The sequence below is a fragment of the Vanessa cardui genome, chromosome 28 (genome assembly GCF_905220365.1).
Source record: "Vanessa cardui chromosome 28, ilVanCard2.1, whole genome shotgun sequence".
In the NCBI taxonomy this organism is placed as follows: Eukaryota; Metazoa; Arthropoda; class Insecta; order Lepidoptera; family Nymphalidae; genus Vanessa; species Vanessa cardui.
The window spans coordinates 1,306,346-1,319,575 of NC_061150.1; the positions used below are offsets into that span (position 1 = coordinate 1,306,346).

The window sequence follows — 13,230 nt, forward strand, 5'->3', positions numbered from 1 at the left end:
CTGTGTGTCTACTTGAATAAATAAGATTGAGCTGAGATGGCCCAGTGGTTAGAACGCATGCATCTTAACCGATGATTCGGTTTCAAATCCAGGCAAGCACTACTACATATATGGGCTTAATTTGTGTTTATAATTCATCTCGTGCTCAGCGGTGAAGGAAAACATCGTGAGGAAACTTGCATGTGAATAATTTCATCGAAATTCTGCCACATGTTCATTCCACGAACACACATTGGAACAGCGTGGTGGAATATGTTCCAAATCCTCTCGCTTAATGGAAGAGGAGGCCTTATCCCAGCAGTGGGAAAATTCACAGACTGTTACTTTACTTTTAAGTAAGATTATAATATGATTTGATTTGATGGCTACTGAAATAATGCTGATGAGACTGAGAAGGTATCTCGGGTAATTGGGTATTTCGGTGTATTAAGGACCACTTAGCCTGATCCGGCTAGTCCCGGTGTACTATATGGGTTTACAATAAAAAATACACAATACAAAAATATTTATTAAACATTTCAATGCAAATAATCAGAAAACCAGGGCGACATCTTGCTCGTGTATTTCGTCGGAGGAATATCGTACGGTATTATTAGACGATTCTTTGCGTTCTCTTCTAGAGGGAAAAAGTCTTGATTGATCTGCAATTACACGAAATAATAATTAATTTGGCAGTGGCAGTACAAATCTGCCGCTAGTAGGCTAGTAGGCTATGCAATTTTTGCCGCCCCTACTTATTTTTTGCAACATTTATGATTTGTGTTCTATCGTCCTCATTACATCGGCTTTTTCTCGTTATTAGTATGATTATAAACTATGTAATATTTCTGTCAGTTACTAGATTATTTTTCCAACCCGCTATGTAGTGACGAGTGTACGGATTACGGACGTAATGTGTATACGTATAATTATAAGTTTTTTTTTTATTTCTGTAAGAAAGTAACAAATTTGGGCTAAATTTGCCGCCCCTCTAAATCTGCCGCCCTAGGCATTATCCAATCCCCCTCCCCCCTTATCAAAAGAGAGGGGAGTATTATCGTTATGACGTCACGCTGTCGTCATAACATAATCATATTTCATTCGCAACCAAACCATATTAGAGCATCATAAAGCTATTCACGTATATACAAGAACGTTTGCCCAGCAGTGGGATATATAGTCTTTAATCAATAACCCACCACAAATCTCGGCAGGAACAGCACGCCGCATTCGTAGCTCATTATCCTCAAGGCCCTGTTGCCTTTGTTGAGGGAACCCCAGGCAGCCTTGCTGACGTTACCGGATGTGAGGAGGTAGTACGCCGCCATCTTGTTGTCAGGGGACACGCGCGTGTAGGACTTTATGTGAGGCATCGCTTTGTTACGACCGGTGGACGTTGCGAGCCATTGGCTGGAAAGAATCGTTAAATCACTATGTATTTCTTAATAGGATATTCTTCTATGTCTGAAAAATAAATTAAAAATGTTGATTTCCGATATAAAACCCACAAAATATATATATTTCGGCAAATTTGACACTTGCTTTTGCTATGAAGTTAAATTACTTGGTTGTAGGGCTTTGTGCAAGCCCGTCTGGGTAGGTACCACCCACTCATCAGATATTCTACTGCCAAACAACAGTACTCAGTATTGTTGTGTTCCGGTTTGAAGGGTGAGTGAGCCAGTGTAACTACAGGCACAAGGGACATAACATCTTAGTTCCCAAGGTTGGTGGCACATTGACGATGTAAGGAATAGTTAATGTTTCTTACAGCGTCATTGTCTATTGGTAATGGTGACCACATACCAACAGGTGTACCATATGCTCGTCCGCCAAGCTATACCATAAAAAAATTTAATCTTTTTTTATTATATTCACAAAAACGTTGTCAGTCGTTTCGGTGACGTCACATTGACCAGCGCTCATTCGATCTCTATTAAAAATGTAGAAAAGTTATTAATTATGAAAGCTACTTACATTGGGATCAGAGTAATGTATGTGATTTATTTATATTTATAGAACTAAATAGAAATACAAGAGCAAGATAAAAAATAGACTTACTACAAAAAATCGTTTAGCCAGGGTTGTTTCTTGTGCGCGTCCGCCGCGTAAGGCAGGCAGCCTCCACCGAGGAGATCGTCGTGAGATTGTCTCACGTTCTCTGTTACACAAGTTAATATATTCTCAAGTTTGGGCATCGTTTGCATGCAGAGTGTTACGAGAGTTAAATTCAAATCGTTTGTTAAAAAAATACATTGGTAAAAAAAGGCATATTATAAGTTACAAGATTTTATATATGATAAAAAAGCGTGGAGTTAATACCTGTTGACTTCCAAGCAGGATATATTAATGTAACTAATTGTATTTAACTAACATGACTATTTTTAAATGTTGAAAAAGAGTAACTACTGAGTTTCTTGCCGGTTCTTCTCGGTAGAATCTACTTTCCGAAAAGGTAGCTTCACTTAATTGTAAAATGACGATTCAAAAGTGCTTGTAAAAGCCCACTTGAATAAAGTTTATTTTGATTGTGGTCCCAAGTCAAATCTCACCCAGTGATGGATAAATTAGTTTCAACTCCGGCGGCTGTGACAACGTCTGCGCTTGATTCTTGATTTTTGTGAAGTTATGAAGGAAATCTCCTGTCAGCCATAACTGGAAAACAAATTACCTAACTTAAATAATGGCAGCTTTCCACCAACCCGCATTGGAACAGCGTGGTGGAATATGTTCCAAACCTTCTCCTCAAAGGGAGAGAAGGCCTTTAGCCCAGCAGTGGGAATTTACAGGCTGTTGTTGTTGTTGTTGTAATTAATGGCTTATTCAGAATGATTATATTAGTACAACAGTAACAGCTGGTAAAATTCCCACTGGTGGGCTAAGGCCTCCTTTCCTTTTGCATAGAAGGTTTGGAACATTTTCCATCACAGTGCTCGAATGTGGCCAATTTTTTTTGAATTTAGACACATGCCTTCCTTGCAACATCTGTGGTCATAGACCTGAGATAAAATAAAAGTAACAGCCTGTAAAATTCCCACAGCTAGGCTTAAGTATTTAAGATTCACAACCAACAGAAACAGCTCCCTATCGCGCCACTCGACGCTATTCCTCGCTATAGATTCCCGCGTCAGTTCGACCCGAGACAGCGAGTGCGTGTAAAGCGACGCGTCAGATTGACGAATATATTAGGTCATATGATATTACAAGTTATTACGTTTGCGTAAAGATCATATTCGCGTGAGAAATAAATACTGATAATTTGGGAGAGCGTACTCAATTCGGATGTGATCGGTTTTACGAATTTTGCCGATGATACGTGTGAGTTATGTCGTACTATATGGTTTTACAATTGACCTTGGGTTCGCTCCCATAGCTGCCGAGGCTGCTGGCCTGGGCGATGAGCGGCCACGAGCGGTTCTCGCTCGGCGGGATCTCGCAGTGCTGTCTCAGCAGCGCGCCCACACGAGTCATGCCCCAATCCAGGTCAAAGTGTGACCCCGGGGCTGATGAGACGAGGAACACACTGCAATAATGCTATGATGAGTGTTGTTTAGATGAAAGCCATCTTCGGAATACAATTCGCTTTCATACCTGTTTAATATAATAAATAACAGTACAGTAGAGTACAGTACAGTAACAGCCTGTAAATTACTCACTGCTGGGCTAAGGTCTCCTCTTCCGGTGATTTCGGTGAACCGATGATTGCGGGTTCAAATCCAGGCAAGCACCACTATATATATGTGCTTAATTTGTGTTTATAATTCATCTCGTGCTCGGCGGTGAAGGAAAACATCGTGAGGAAACCTGCATGTGTCTAAATTCATCGAAATTCTGCCACATGTGCAGTTACACCAACGCGCATTGGAACAGCGTGTTGGAATATGTTTCAAACCCTCTCCTTAATGGAAGAGGAGACCCCAGCAGGGATTAATTTACAGGTTGTTACTTTACTTTTTTTTTATTTTAAGGGTTATCGCCCACGAGTCACCGACCACAAACGCAAAATGTCACCACCGGCATACTGGTAGTTTTCATATTTTATGGACACGTTGATTGCAAGTTATGAGATGCACCGGCGTCAAGCCAGTGCCTCAATTGATGGGTCATTGAACCAGTATAACCAACCTCCGTGGTCGAGTGGTGTGTACACCGGTTTTCATGGGTACGCCACTCCGAGGTCCTGGGTTCGTACACCGAGTCGATGTAGGTTACCATTAGTATTCTATGTTGTCTCGGGTCTGGGTGTTTGTGACGTCGTTACTTGTGATTTTCCACAACACAAGTGCGTTAGCTATTCACATTGGGATCAGAGTAATGTATGTGATGTTGTCTCGTATTTACTATTTTTTATGATGCATTGGTTATTTATGGGATGCTTAATATTCGTCACAGTACCACTTACTATCAAAAGATACTTAGTACTTACGTTTTTTTTATGTTATAGGTTGGCGGACGAGCATATGGGCCACCTGATGGTAAGTGGTCACCATTACCCATAGACAATGACGCTGTAAGAAACATTAACTATTCCCTAAATCGTCAATGCGCCACCAACCTTGAGAACTAAGATGATATGTCCCTTGTGCCTGTAGTTACACTGGCTCACTCACCCTTCAAACCGGAACACAACAATACTGAGTACTGTTGTTTGGCGGTAGAATAACTGATGAGTGGGTAGTACCTACCCAGACGGGCTTGCACAAAGCCCAACCACCAAGTAAAACAATATTGCTAGAAGACATATTTTGGACAATTATAAGGTAGAAACTCACTTAATATGGCTGAAGTCGCATCTCTTGACTCTGTCCAGGTAGAAGGCGAGCTGCGGTAGGTGGTAGTGCGCGAGGTAGCGCAGCAGGCCGCGCTTGAACTGCGTCGGGGACTCCCCGTCGTGCGGCATGGAGTCCGCGGGGAGTTCCGGGCAGCGAGGGCTGAACCACAGACTACAACACAATATAGATTGATTGCTAGTGTCTGCCCGAGCTGTGAAGCCGCGTGGAGGGGGGAAGAGCGTCATGGCTGATGGTAACAACAGGGTTGCCAATGCCCATTCATCTAATTCCCCAAAAATCTTAGCGATATTCCCCAAATTGGGGGAAAAATGTCCCAATTCCCCACACCTACAAAATCAAATTTTCGAGGTATATTTCGTGAAATCAGACTAGTCATGGTTACTGACGACCTTTTTTTTTCGTTGAATCAAACTAGTCGTGGTTAATTTACCGATCGTTTTGGCATAAAACGCATATGTATAGATTCCCCTCATTTTCCCCACATATCCCCGATCGACTTGGGGAATTCCCCACACATAGGCAACGCTGGGTAACAAATCCAACGCCTAGAAAATAGTTAAGTTTTCAGACTGAAAAATGTCACACCAATGGTAGGTGTTGTATGGTATGATACCATATTACAGGACTTCCCAAGCTGTTCTCAGGATGGTGGATTAACTCGGCTGGTCTCATATCCAGGGGACATTGGACAATAATCCACTAACTATTCTAAGTTCACTTGAACATATACCATTTGAAAAAGAAATAACGATAGCGCGATTTAATCGACAACTAACGCCATCTAGTTCAAAAAACACTCAAACTTTGAAATAAAACTTACCCCTGAGTCCTGTTCTCCCAGTCATCGATGTACAGATTAGCGGTGGATATAACCACTCGCATGGATCCGTCCTCGTAACAAAGCAACATCATTTTTCTGAAACATATCCCAATATATATATATATCTATTGTTAATGTTGATTGGCTAGATTATGAAGCTACAGATTTTTAGATCGAGGTTACAGCTGACGAAGTGCTGAGACAGCGATGAAGAGAGGAGGGGGGGGGCGGTTGTGGTTTGTTTATTCTCGTATAGGCTTGTCACTGCTATAATAAATACTGCCTAATATATACTTTTAGAACCAGAAGTAGGAAGTAGGCTAACGTCTAAAACAATTATCTCTAATTTACAATAACAATCAATCGACCACAATAGAAAAACATATTAGTCTACAACACAAATAACCATCAATAATCACATTACACCGTAATAATTATAATCGCGATCTCAATGTAGTTGACACATTGAGATCGCGATTATAATTATTCCGAATTTACGAATCTCCCGCCTTTTTAAAGGGAAGTTGTGTGACTTGACGCAGGTGTTGCTTGTTTATTCCAACAATATTTACTTTATTTGAAATACAGAAAGTAGGGAAACGTTCGTCAGTTTTCAAATTAATTCCATTATCAAGTAGAAAACTCTTAGTACCTTTTGAAATTAGAACACTAAAGTGACAACTGCATATAAAATCAAACTTACATCATATGATAACTTGGTTCAAAATAGTACAACATCTTTGGACTACGTTTAGTCTTAAATCAATATGAAATCTCTTTAATGGCGTAATTACTCATTACAAATTTAAATTAGATATGATATCTTGTACTGAATGCTCAAAATATGTCTGTCAGTGTCATATATTCTCGATCGGTAAAGCAGATTATCGCTCACACTGAGCACACGAAAATAGATCTTAAGGTGACGACCTTTTCTTACCCCGACTGTACATATACTAAACACTTGTTAAAAAGCAATTAATTGATAACATTTTTTTATGATATAGGATGGTGGGCGAGCTTATGAGCTACCTATAAGTTGACTTCCAAGCAGGATACATTAAGTTGACTTCCAAGCTAGCTATAAGTTGACTTCCAAGCAGGATACATTAATTGAAATCATTGTATTTAATTAACATGACGTTGTATTTTTTAAATGTTAAAAAAGAGTAACTACTGAGTTTCTTGCCGGTTCTTCTCGGTAGAATCTACTTTCCGAACCGGTGGTAGCTTCACTTAATTGTAAAATGACGATTCAAAAGTGCTTATAAAAGCCTACTTGAATAAAGTTTATTTTGATTTTGATTTTTTGATGCTGATGGTTAGACGTCACCACCTCCCATAGACAAAAGAGCTGTATGAAATATACCCTACATCACTAATGACATAAAACGCCAACACATTGATCGAAATCTTGAATTAATTTGGAGTAAACATCAAAAAATCTTGGCAAAATATTTTAAGTTTTTATCAGAGTTTGGAAGTAAGTGCAACTTTGGGGGTCAATTTAATTTATATATGGTACCAGTGGCGTTGCTATCGTAGGGCAAGTGGTGCAGTGCACCAGGGCCCCGGAGTTCAGGGGGCCCTCTAAACTAAACCTTAAGCTTCTGAAGCTAGAAAAACACGACCCTGCCCACAAAATTTCTTATTTGGTATCTATAATTTTGAAGGATAATTAGTAGTTAAAGAGGGATGGAAAAGAGGGGGTGAGGGAACGATTCTTTTTCTATGCACCGGGACCCTCCCTCACCTAGCTACGCCACTGTGTGGTACCACCAGCGTCGCAAGTTGACCTTGTGTTTTTTCTTGCATAGATAACATACCAGCATACATGCAGTCCACTGGTTTTATTTGTATCTCATTCAAAGGACATTGGTCCTTCGAGCCGGATAGAGGTTTGTTTAGGACTTTGTTTAATACTGTATATGTCACCGTACTTAGTAATATTACGTTGACATATATACTCACGTGTGATGTTTCCCGAACGGTGTTGCCATGTTAACGTAATGCGCGTCAACGTTTGGCTTCTTTTTGTTAATATTCTTCATATCCGAACAGTCGTCGCCGTACAATATGGTCAGTTTTTTCGCACTGAAATTGTTTTAATTTATTTAATGCAATATTCCTTATTGAGGGTAGGTACCTCATCAAATATTCTACCGCCAAACACCACTTGGTATTGTTGTATTCCGGTTTGAAGGGTAAGTGACCCAGTGTAACAGGCACAAGGGACATAGCATCTTAGTTCCCAAGTTGTTGGCGCATTGGCGATGAAAGGAATCGTCTCACAGTGCCATTGTCTATGGGTGGTGGTGATCACTTACCATGTGGCCCATATCGTTCGCCAAGCAATAGCATAAAGTACAATACCTCGCCTCATTGCCTCCACCGGTGACAGGAGGGCTGGTTCGTTTGCCCAGAGGATCGGAATTGCGAGACTGGCTTTGTAACGAATATTACGCATTAATTTCATAGCCAAACTTCATGTGACAGAATTTCGATGAAATTGCAGGTTTCCTCACGATGTTTTCTTTCACCGCTGAGCATGACATGAAGTATAAAGACAAATTAAGCACATGAATCAGCGGTGCTTGCCTGGGCTTGAACCCGCAATCATCGGTTAAGATGCACGCGTTCTAACCACTGGGCCATCTCGACTCTCGTCCGCCAAGCAATAGCATAAAAATATAAATCTAAAGTACCACACCTCGTTTTATTGCCTCCACTGGTGACAGGAGGGCTGGTTGGTTTGCCCAGATCGGAATTGCGATTCAACGGGGAAATGCTGCTAGCTGCTATTGTACCTGATTACCTGTACCCGGCGAAGTAGTACTGCGCCAGCAGCCACCCTATTTCTACCATGAAGTTTATTTGCAGGGAACACTTCAATTCGCCGAGACTGCTATCAAGGATTTCTGTGAACAAATAATGATTAGAGTGACCACACGTTGCGTTTTTAGCACAGGATATAACTTTAATAATCTATTCTTCAATACTATTATTATAAATATGACAGTAACTCTGCCTGTCTGTCTGTCTATCTCATTTTAAAGTAAAGTAAAGTAACAGCCTGTAAATTTCTCACTGCTGGGATAAGGCCTCCTCTTCCATTAAGGAGAGGGTTTGGAATATATTCCACCACGCTGTTCCAATGCGGGTTGGTGGAATGCACATGTGGCAGAATTTCGATGAAATTAGACACATGCAGGTTTCCTCACGATGTTTTCCTTCACCGCGGAGCACGAGATGAATTATAAACACAAATTAAGCACATATATATAGTGGTGCTTGCCTGGGCTTGAACCCGAAATCATCGGTTAAGATGTACGCGTTCTAACCACTGGGCCATCTGAGCTCTTTCACGTCGCTTTCACGCTAAAACTTCTGAACCGATTTAAATGAAATTTGGTACACAGATAGTCTAGAACCTGAGTAAGGACAGTATTGGCTTGGAAGCAAAAAGGTAACACCTCTTTGTATATCAATCATCAACGTAATATTTTAGTTTAATTTGTATATATATTCAAATTCTACGTGAGCACCTTTGACGACCTCCGTGGTCGAGTGGTGTGTACACCGGTTTTTATTGGTACGCCACTCCGAGGTCCTGGTTTCTATTCCCGGCCGAGTCGATGTAGATTATCATTAGTTTTCTATGTTGTCTTGGGTCTGGGTGTTTGTGACGTCGTTACTTCTGATTTTCCACATCACAAGTGCTTCAGCTACTTACATTGGGATCAGAGTAATGTATGTGATGTTGTTGATTGCTTAAATTAAACTTACCTTGAAAGGTAATGGAGTACGGTTGTGTGTGTGTCTGTCTAGCGTCCGTGATGGTGGTATAGAAGATGTGGTAAGGCGCTGAGTCGGCGTGCTTGGCGGCCATCTTGCCACGTGGTAGGACCACTTTGAGGAAATCCTCTGCGCGTTTCGTTGGTGGTACAATCGGACGGTAATCTGAATCTAAATGATTTATGTTAATATGAGGGTATGTTGATATTTTTATGACTTCCTAACCTTCTATTATTAACAAGCGACCAGCCCCGGCATCAATTTTAACTTTGCCGTCTCGTAAAATCAAATCGTTTATAAAAAATACACTGGTAAAAAAGGCGTATTATTCGATACAGGATTTTGTAGATGATAAAAAAGCTTGGAATCAATACCTGTTGACTCCCAAGCAGGATATGTTAATGTAAATAATCGTATTAACTAACATGACTGTATTTTTAAATGTTAAAAAAGAGTAACTACTGAGTTTCTTGCCGGTTCCTCTCGGTAGAATATACTCTCCGAACAGGTGGTAGCTTCACTTGATTGTAAAATGACGATTCAAAAGTGCTTGTAAAAGCCCACTTGAATAAAGTTTATTTTGATTTGATTTCGCGGTGCTGATACTAAATATACTACAGAATGTCTTACAACGGTCACAGGTTTTTTGTCATGAGGCAGTACAAACTGCTATGTCTATGCTTTTTAAATCTGTAATATATTCGAAAACATTCATTTAAATGATATACAACAACAACAGCCTGTAAATTCCCACTGCTGGGCTAAAGGCCTCCTCTCCCTTTGAGGAGAAGGTTTGGAACATATTCCACCACGCTGTTCCAATGCGGGTTGGTGGAATACACATGTGGCAGAATTTCTATGAAATTTCTCACATGCAGGTTTCCTCACGATGTTTTCCTTATCCGCTGAGCACGAGTTTAATTATAATGACAAATTAAGCACATGAATCAGCGGTGCTTGCCTAGGTTTGAACCCGCAATCATCGGTTAAGATGCACGAGTTCTAGCCACTGGGCCATCTCGACACATTTTTCCATGCAAAGCTGGGGTGGAACGGGCTGGGTCGGTGGAATACTAGTAGGATGTCTAAGTGGGTAGTACCTACCCAAACGAGCTTGCCCTGGCCCTACCAAGATAAACAAAAGAAATAGCAGAAGAGGTCACTTGGTGGGCATACCGTTTTCCCTCGTGACGATTTCTGCCATTTTGTTCAACAGTAAGCCGCTTTAAAGAACTTAATTTGCTATTTATTTATCTCCTAATACTTACCTCTTACTCTTTCTCCCATCTTTGATGTAAGCTGACCACTAGTATCACACTTAGAACTACTAACTAATTTTCCACTTTCATTATTACTCTGTGAAAATTTATCATTCGAACTTGAAAGATTTATAGTCTGTGCACAATTTTGATTTAATTTTTTTTTACTATTATCGACTATTTGTTTATCTATATCTTTTATCTGTGTCATTTTTGATATCTGTGAATCATTCGTCCTTGTAATATTTTGATTTTTTGTATCATTACTAGATGTTTCTGCATTTTCATTTTGCATGCTTGAACTCGCTCTGTAAATATTTAATGGACATTTTTTAATTTTTCAAGGATCAATTCCAAACAATGCATCTTGACTATTATTTGACTCCTAACACAAGTGATAAGCTTAGAAGGGGGAGAAATTAGTAATAGGAATATTCCTATTACTAATTTGAAATTTTTCCCCCTTCTAAGCATATAATTATGATATTTTTTTTTTATGGTGTAGTTTGATGGACGTCCCTTGTGCCTGTAGTTACACTGTCTCACTCACCCTTCAAACTGGAACACAACAATACTGAGTACTGTTGTTTAGCAGTAGAAAAACTAGTGAGTGGGTGGTACCTACCCACACGGGTTTGTACAAAGTTAAATTTTTTTCTACCAAGTCAAATTTTTTTTTTTATTTAGAGCATTGTTGCTAGAACATAGAAAAAAAAATATAATTGATTAATCAATTATATTGATTATTGAATATTTTTATTAGGGAAGTCATGAATGAATAAATGAATTATACTTCTCATATTTAATGAAGACTGACTGACCGGCATCTTTGCCTTATTGGAAGATTTATGAATTACAAAAAATACTTCAGAAGTATAATTTAAAAAAAGAACATAAAATGAAATGATTAAGAATTAGTCTGTTACTTAGGCATTAACAAATATAATTTTATTTGTAATTTATGCTATTGTCATCCTTATATTAGTCATCTCACACACACTATGACATAAGTGCACACTAATGCACAATGATAATTAAATACTGTCTAATTGAGTGAATTAATTTAGTGCTAAAACATTCCAAATATTTTTTTTACACTGTTTTCCACTGTCTCATGTGAAGACTCAAGATCAGTCTTATCAGAATTTTATAATTCCATTTTTAAATTATAATTTTGAAAAAAGAACATAAATGGACAATTGTCTAGTTAATATTTAAAATAGTATTTTTTTTAGTATTTACGGTTTCTGTTTAAGACATAAGCTTACACTGCCAGAATTTAAATAATATTTTCATATTTATGAATTAAAAAAAATATATTATTATTATTACTAATGATGATCAATTATTACTTACCCGTCTTTCACTTCCGCACTTCTTATATACAAATTCTTTTCAACTATAATATTTAACTGGTCTATAAACATGTTCTTTTGTAAATTATATTTATCAGGAATCTCATATTCATTGCCTTTAGAATTGTCCAAAATTGATTCCACTGTAATGACATTGCTAAATTAGATTTTAAAGCATTACTTTGCTTATTTTTTTTTTTAAATACTTCATAGTATATTTCTTTGCTGGGATTGAATGTTGTACCCAATCATAAAATCAGTTTTTAGAGTATTTATATCATAAATAATCATTTATGTTAAATAAAGAATTAGAGTAAAAAGTAAATTATCTTACAATGTGGATGACTAAATTCTCTGAAATGGACCGGGTTGAGCCTATAGCATGTTTCGCCGTAGCTGCATTCTTTCTTAGCACGTTTTATATTTTGATTACCTAAAAATTAAGAAAAGTTTTAAATTTTATAAGTTCATTGTGAAAGTTATTTTCGTAAATTTAGCCGAGTTTTTTTTCTTATACAAGTGCAAATTATTCTGCCAATATTAAACAATAAAAATAAACTAGTGAATGCTAATACACAAAATACTTTTTAATCAAATTTAAAACCAAACAAAGTATTTAACGTAGTAGTATTTAATTTATATGATTTTACCATCCATTTTGTTCATACGCTTGTTAGACGGTATCATAGTTTTAGTCTTTATTATTTTATTTAAAAAAAAATAGCGTATATGATATGCTCGTTTAATAATAAATAAATTAACAACTTTTTAAACTACTACTACTTTGAAACAGCTGTGCTGACAACATAAAGTGACACTGGGCTATTTGGCAGTTGCAAGAAAGAGTGTTGTATTTTCAAATAATATAAATGTTATAAATTTTAATCTAGATACTATAATTACCGTAAATAAAGTTATAAAATTGAAATTTTCAAAGAAAAATATTAAAATATGTATTTTCACGACAGCAAAATGAAAACGGTATATTTTTTTAAAATTGAACAAAGTCAATATGTTTAGTTATGTTAATTATGTATTTACTATCTGTCAAAGGGTACTAGCAACACTGAAATACTTCAATTTTCAAATTTCGTCAAGTCAATTTTGTGTTTGTATACACATATTTTTCTTCGTATTTTTACTTCAATAAATAGAGGTAACCATGTTTAAAAATTCTATTCGTAAAACCTAGAATAATTATTTAAATAGATTTTCAAATACAAACATTG

General features: G+C 37.8%; 1 protein-coding gene across 1 annotated transcript; it reads right to left on the bottom strand.

The window, feature by feature from the left end:
* Positions 1–490: 490 nt before the first annotated feature.
* LOC124541348 (probable tyrosyl-DNA phosphodiesterase) lies at positions 491–12,823 on the bottom strand. Its single transcript, XM_047119200.1, has 14 exons — positions 12,652–12,823; positions 12,336–12,434; positions 12,003–12,144; positions 10,663–10,954; positions 9,379–9,607; positions 8,408–8,510; positions 7,564–7,686; positions 5,593–5,688; positions 4,752–4,922; positions 3,334–3,502; positions 2,532–2,634; positions 2,041–2,140; positions 1,179–1,389; positions 491–641 (listed from the first exon to the last, which is right to left on the bottom strand). The coding sequence occupies exons 1-14, from the start codon at positions 12,686–12,688 to the stop codon at positions 519–521; spliced, it is 1,998 nt and encodes a 665-aa protein (XP_046975156.1). The 5' UTR covers positions 12,689–12,823; the 3' UTR covers positions 491–518.
* Between the last annotated feature and the right edge of the window lie 407 nt (positions 12,824–13,230).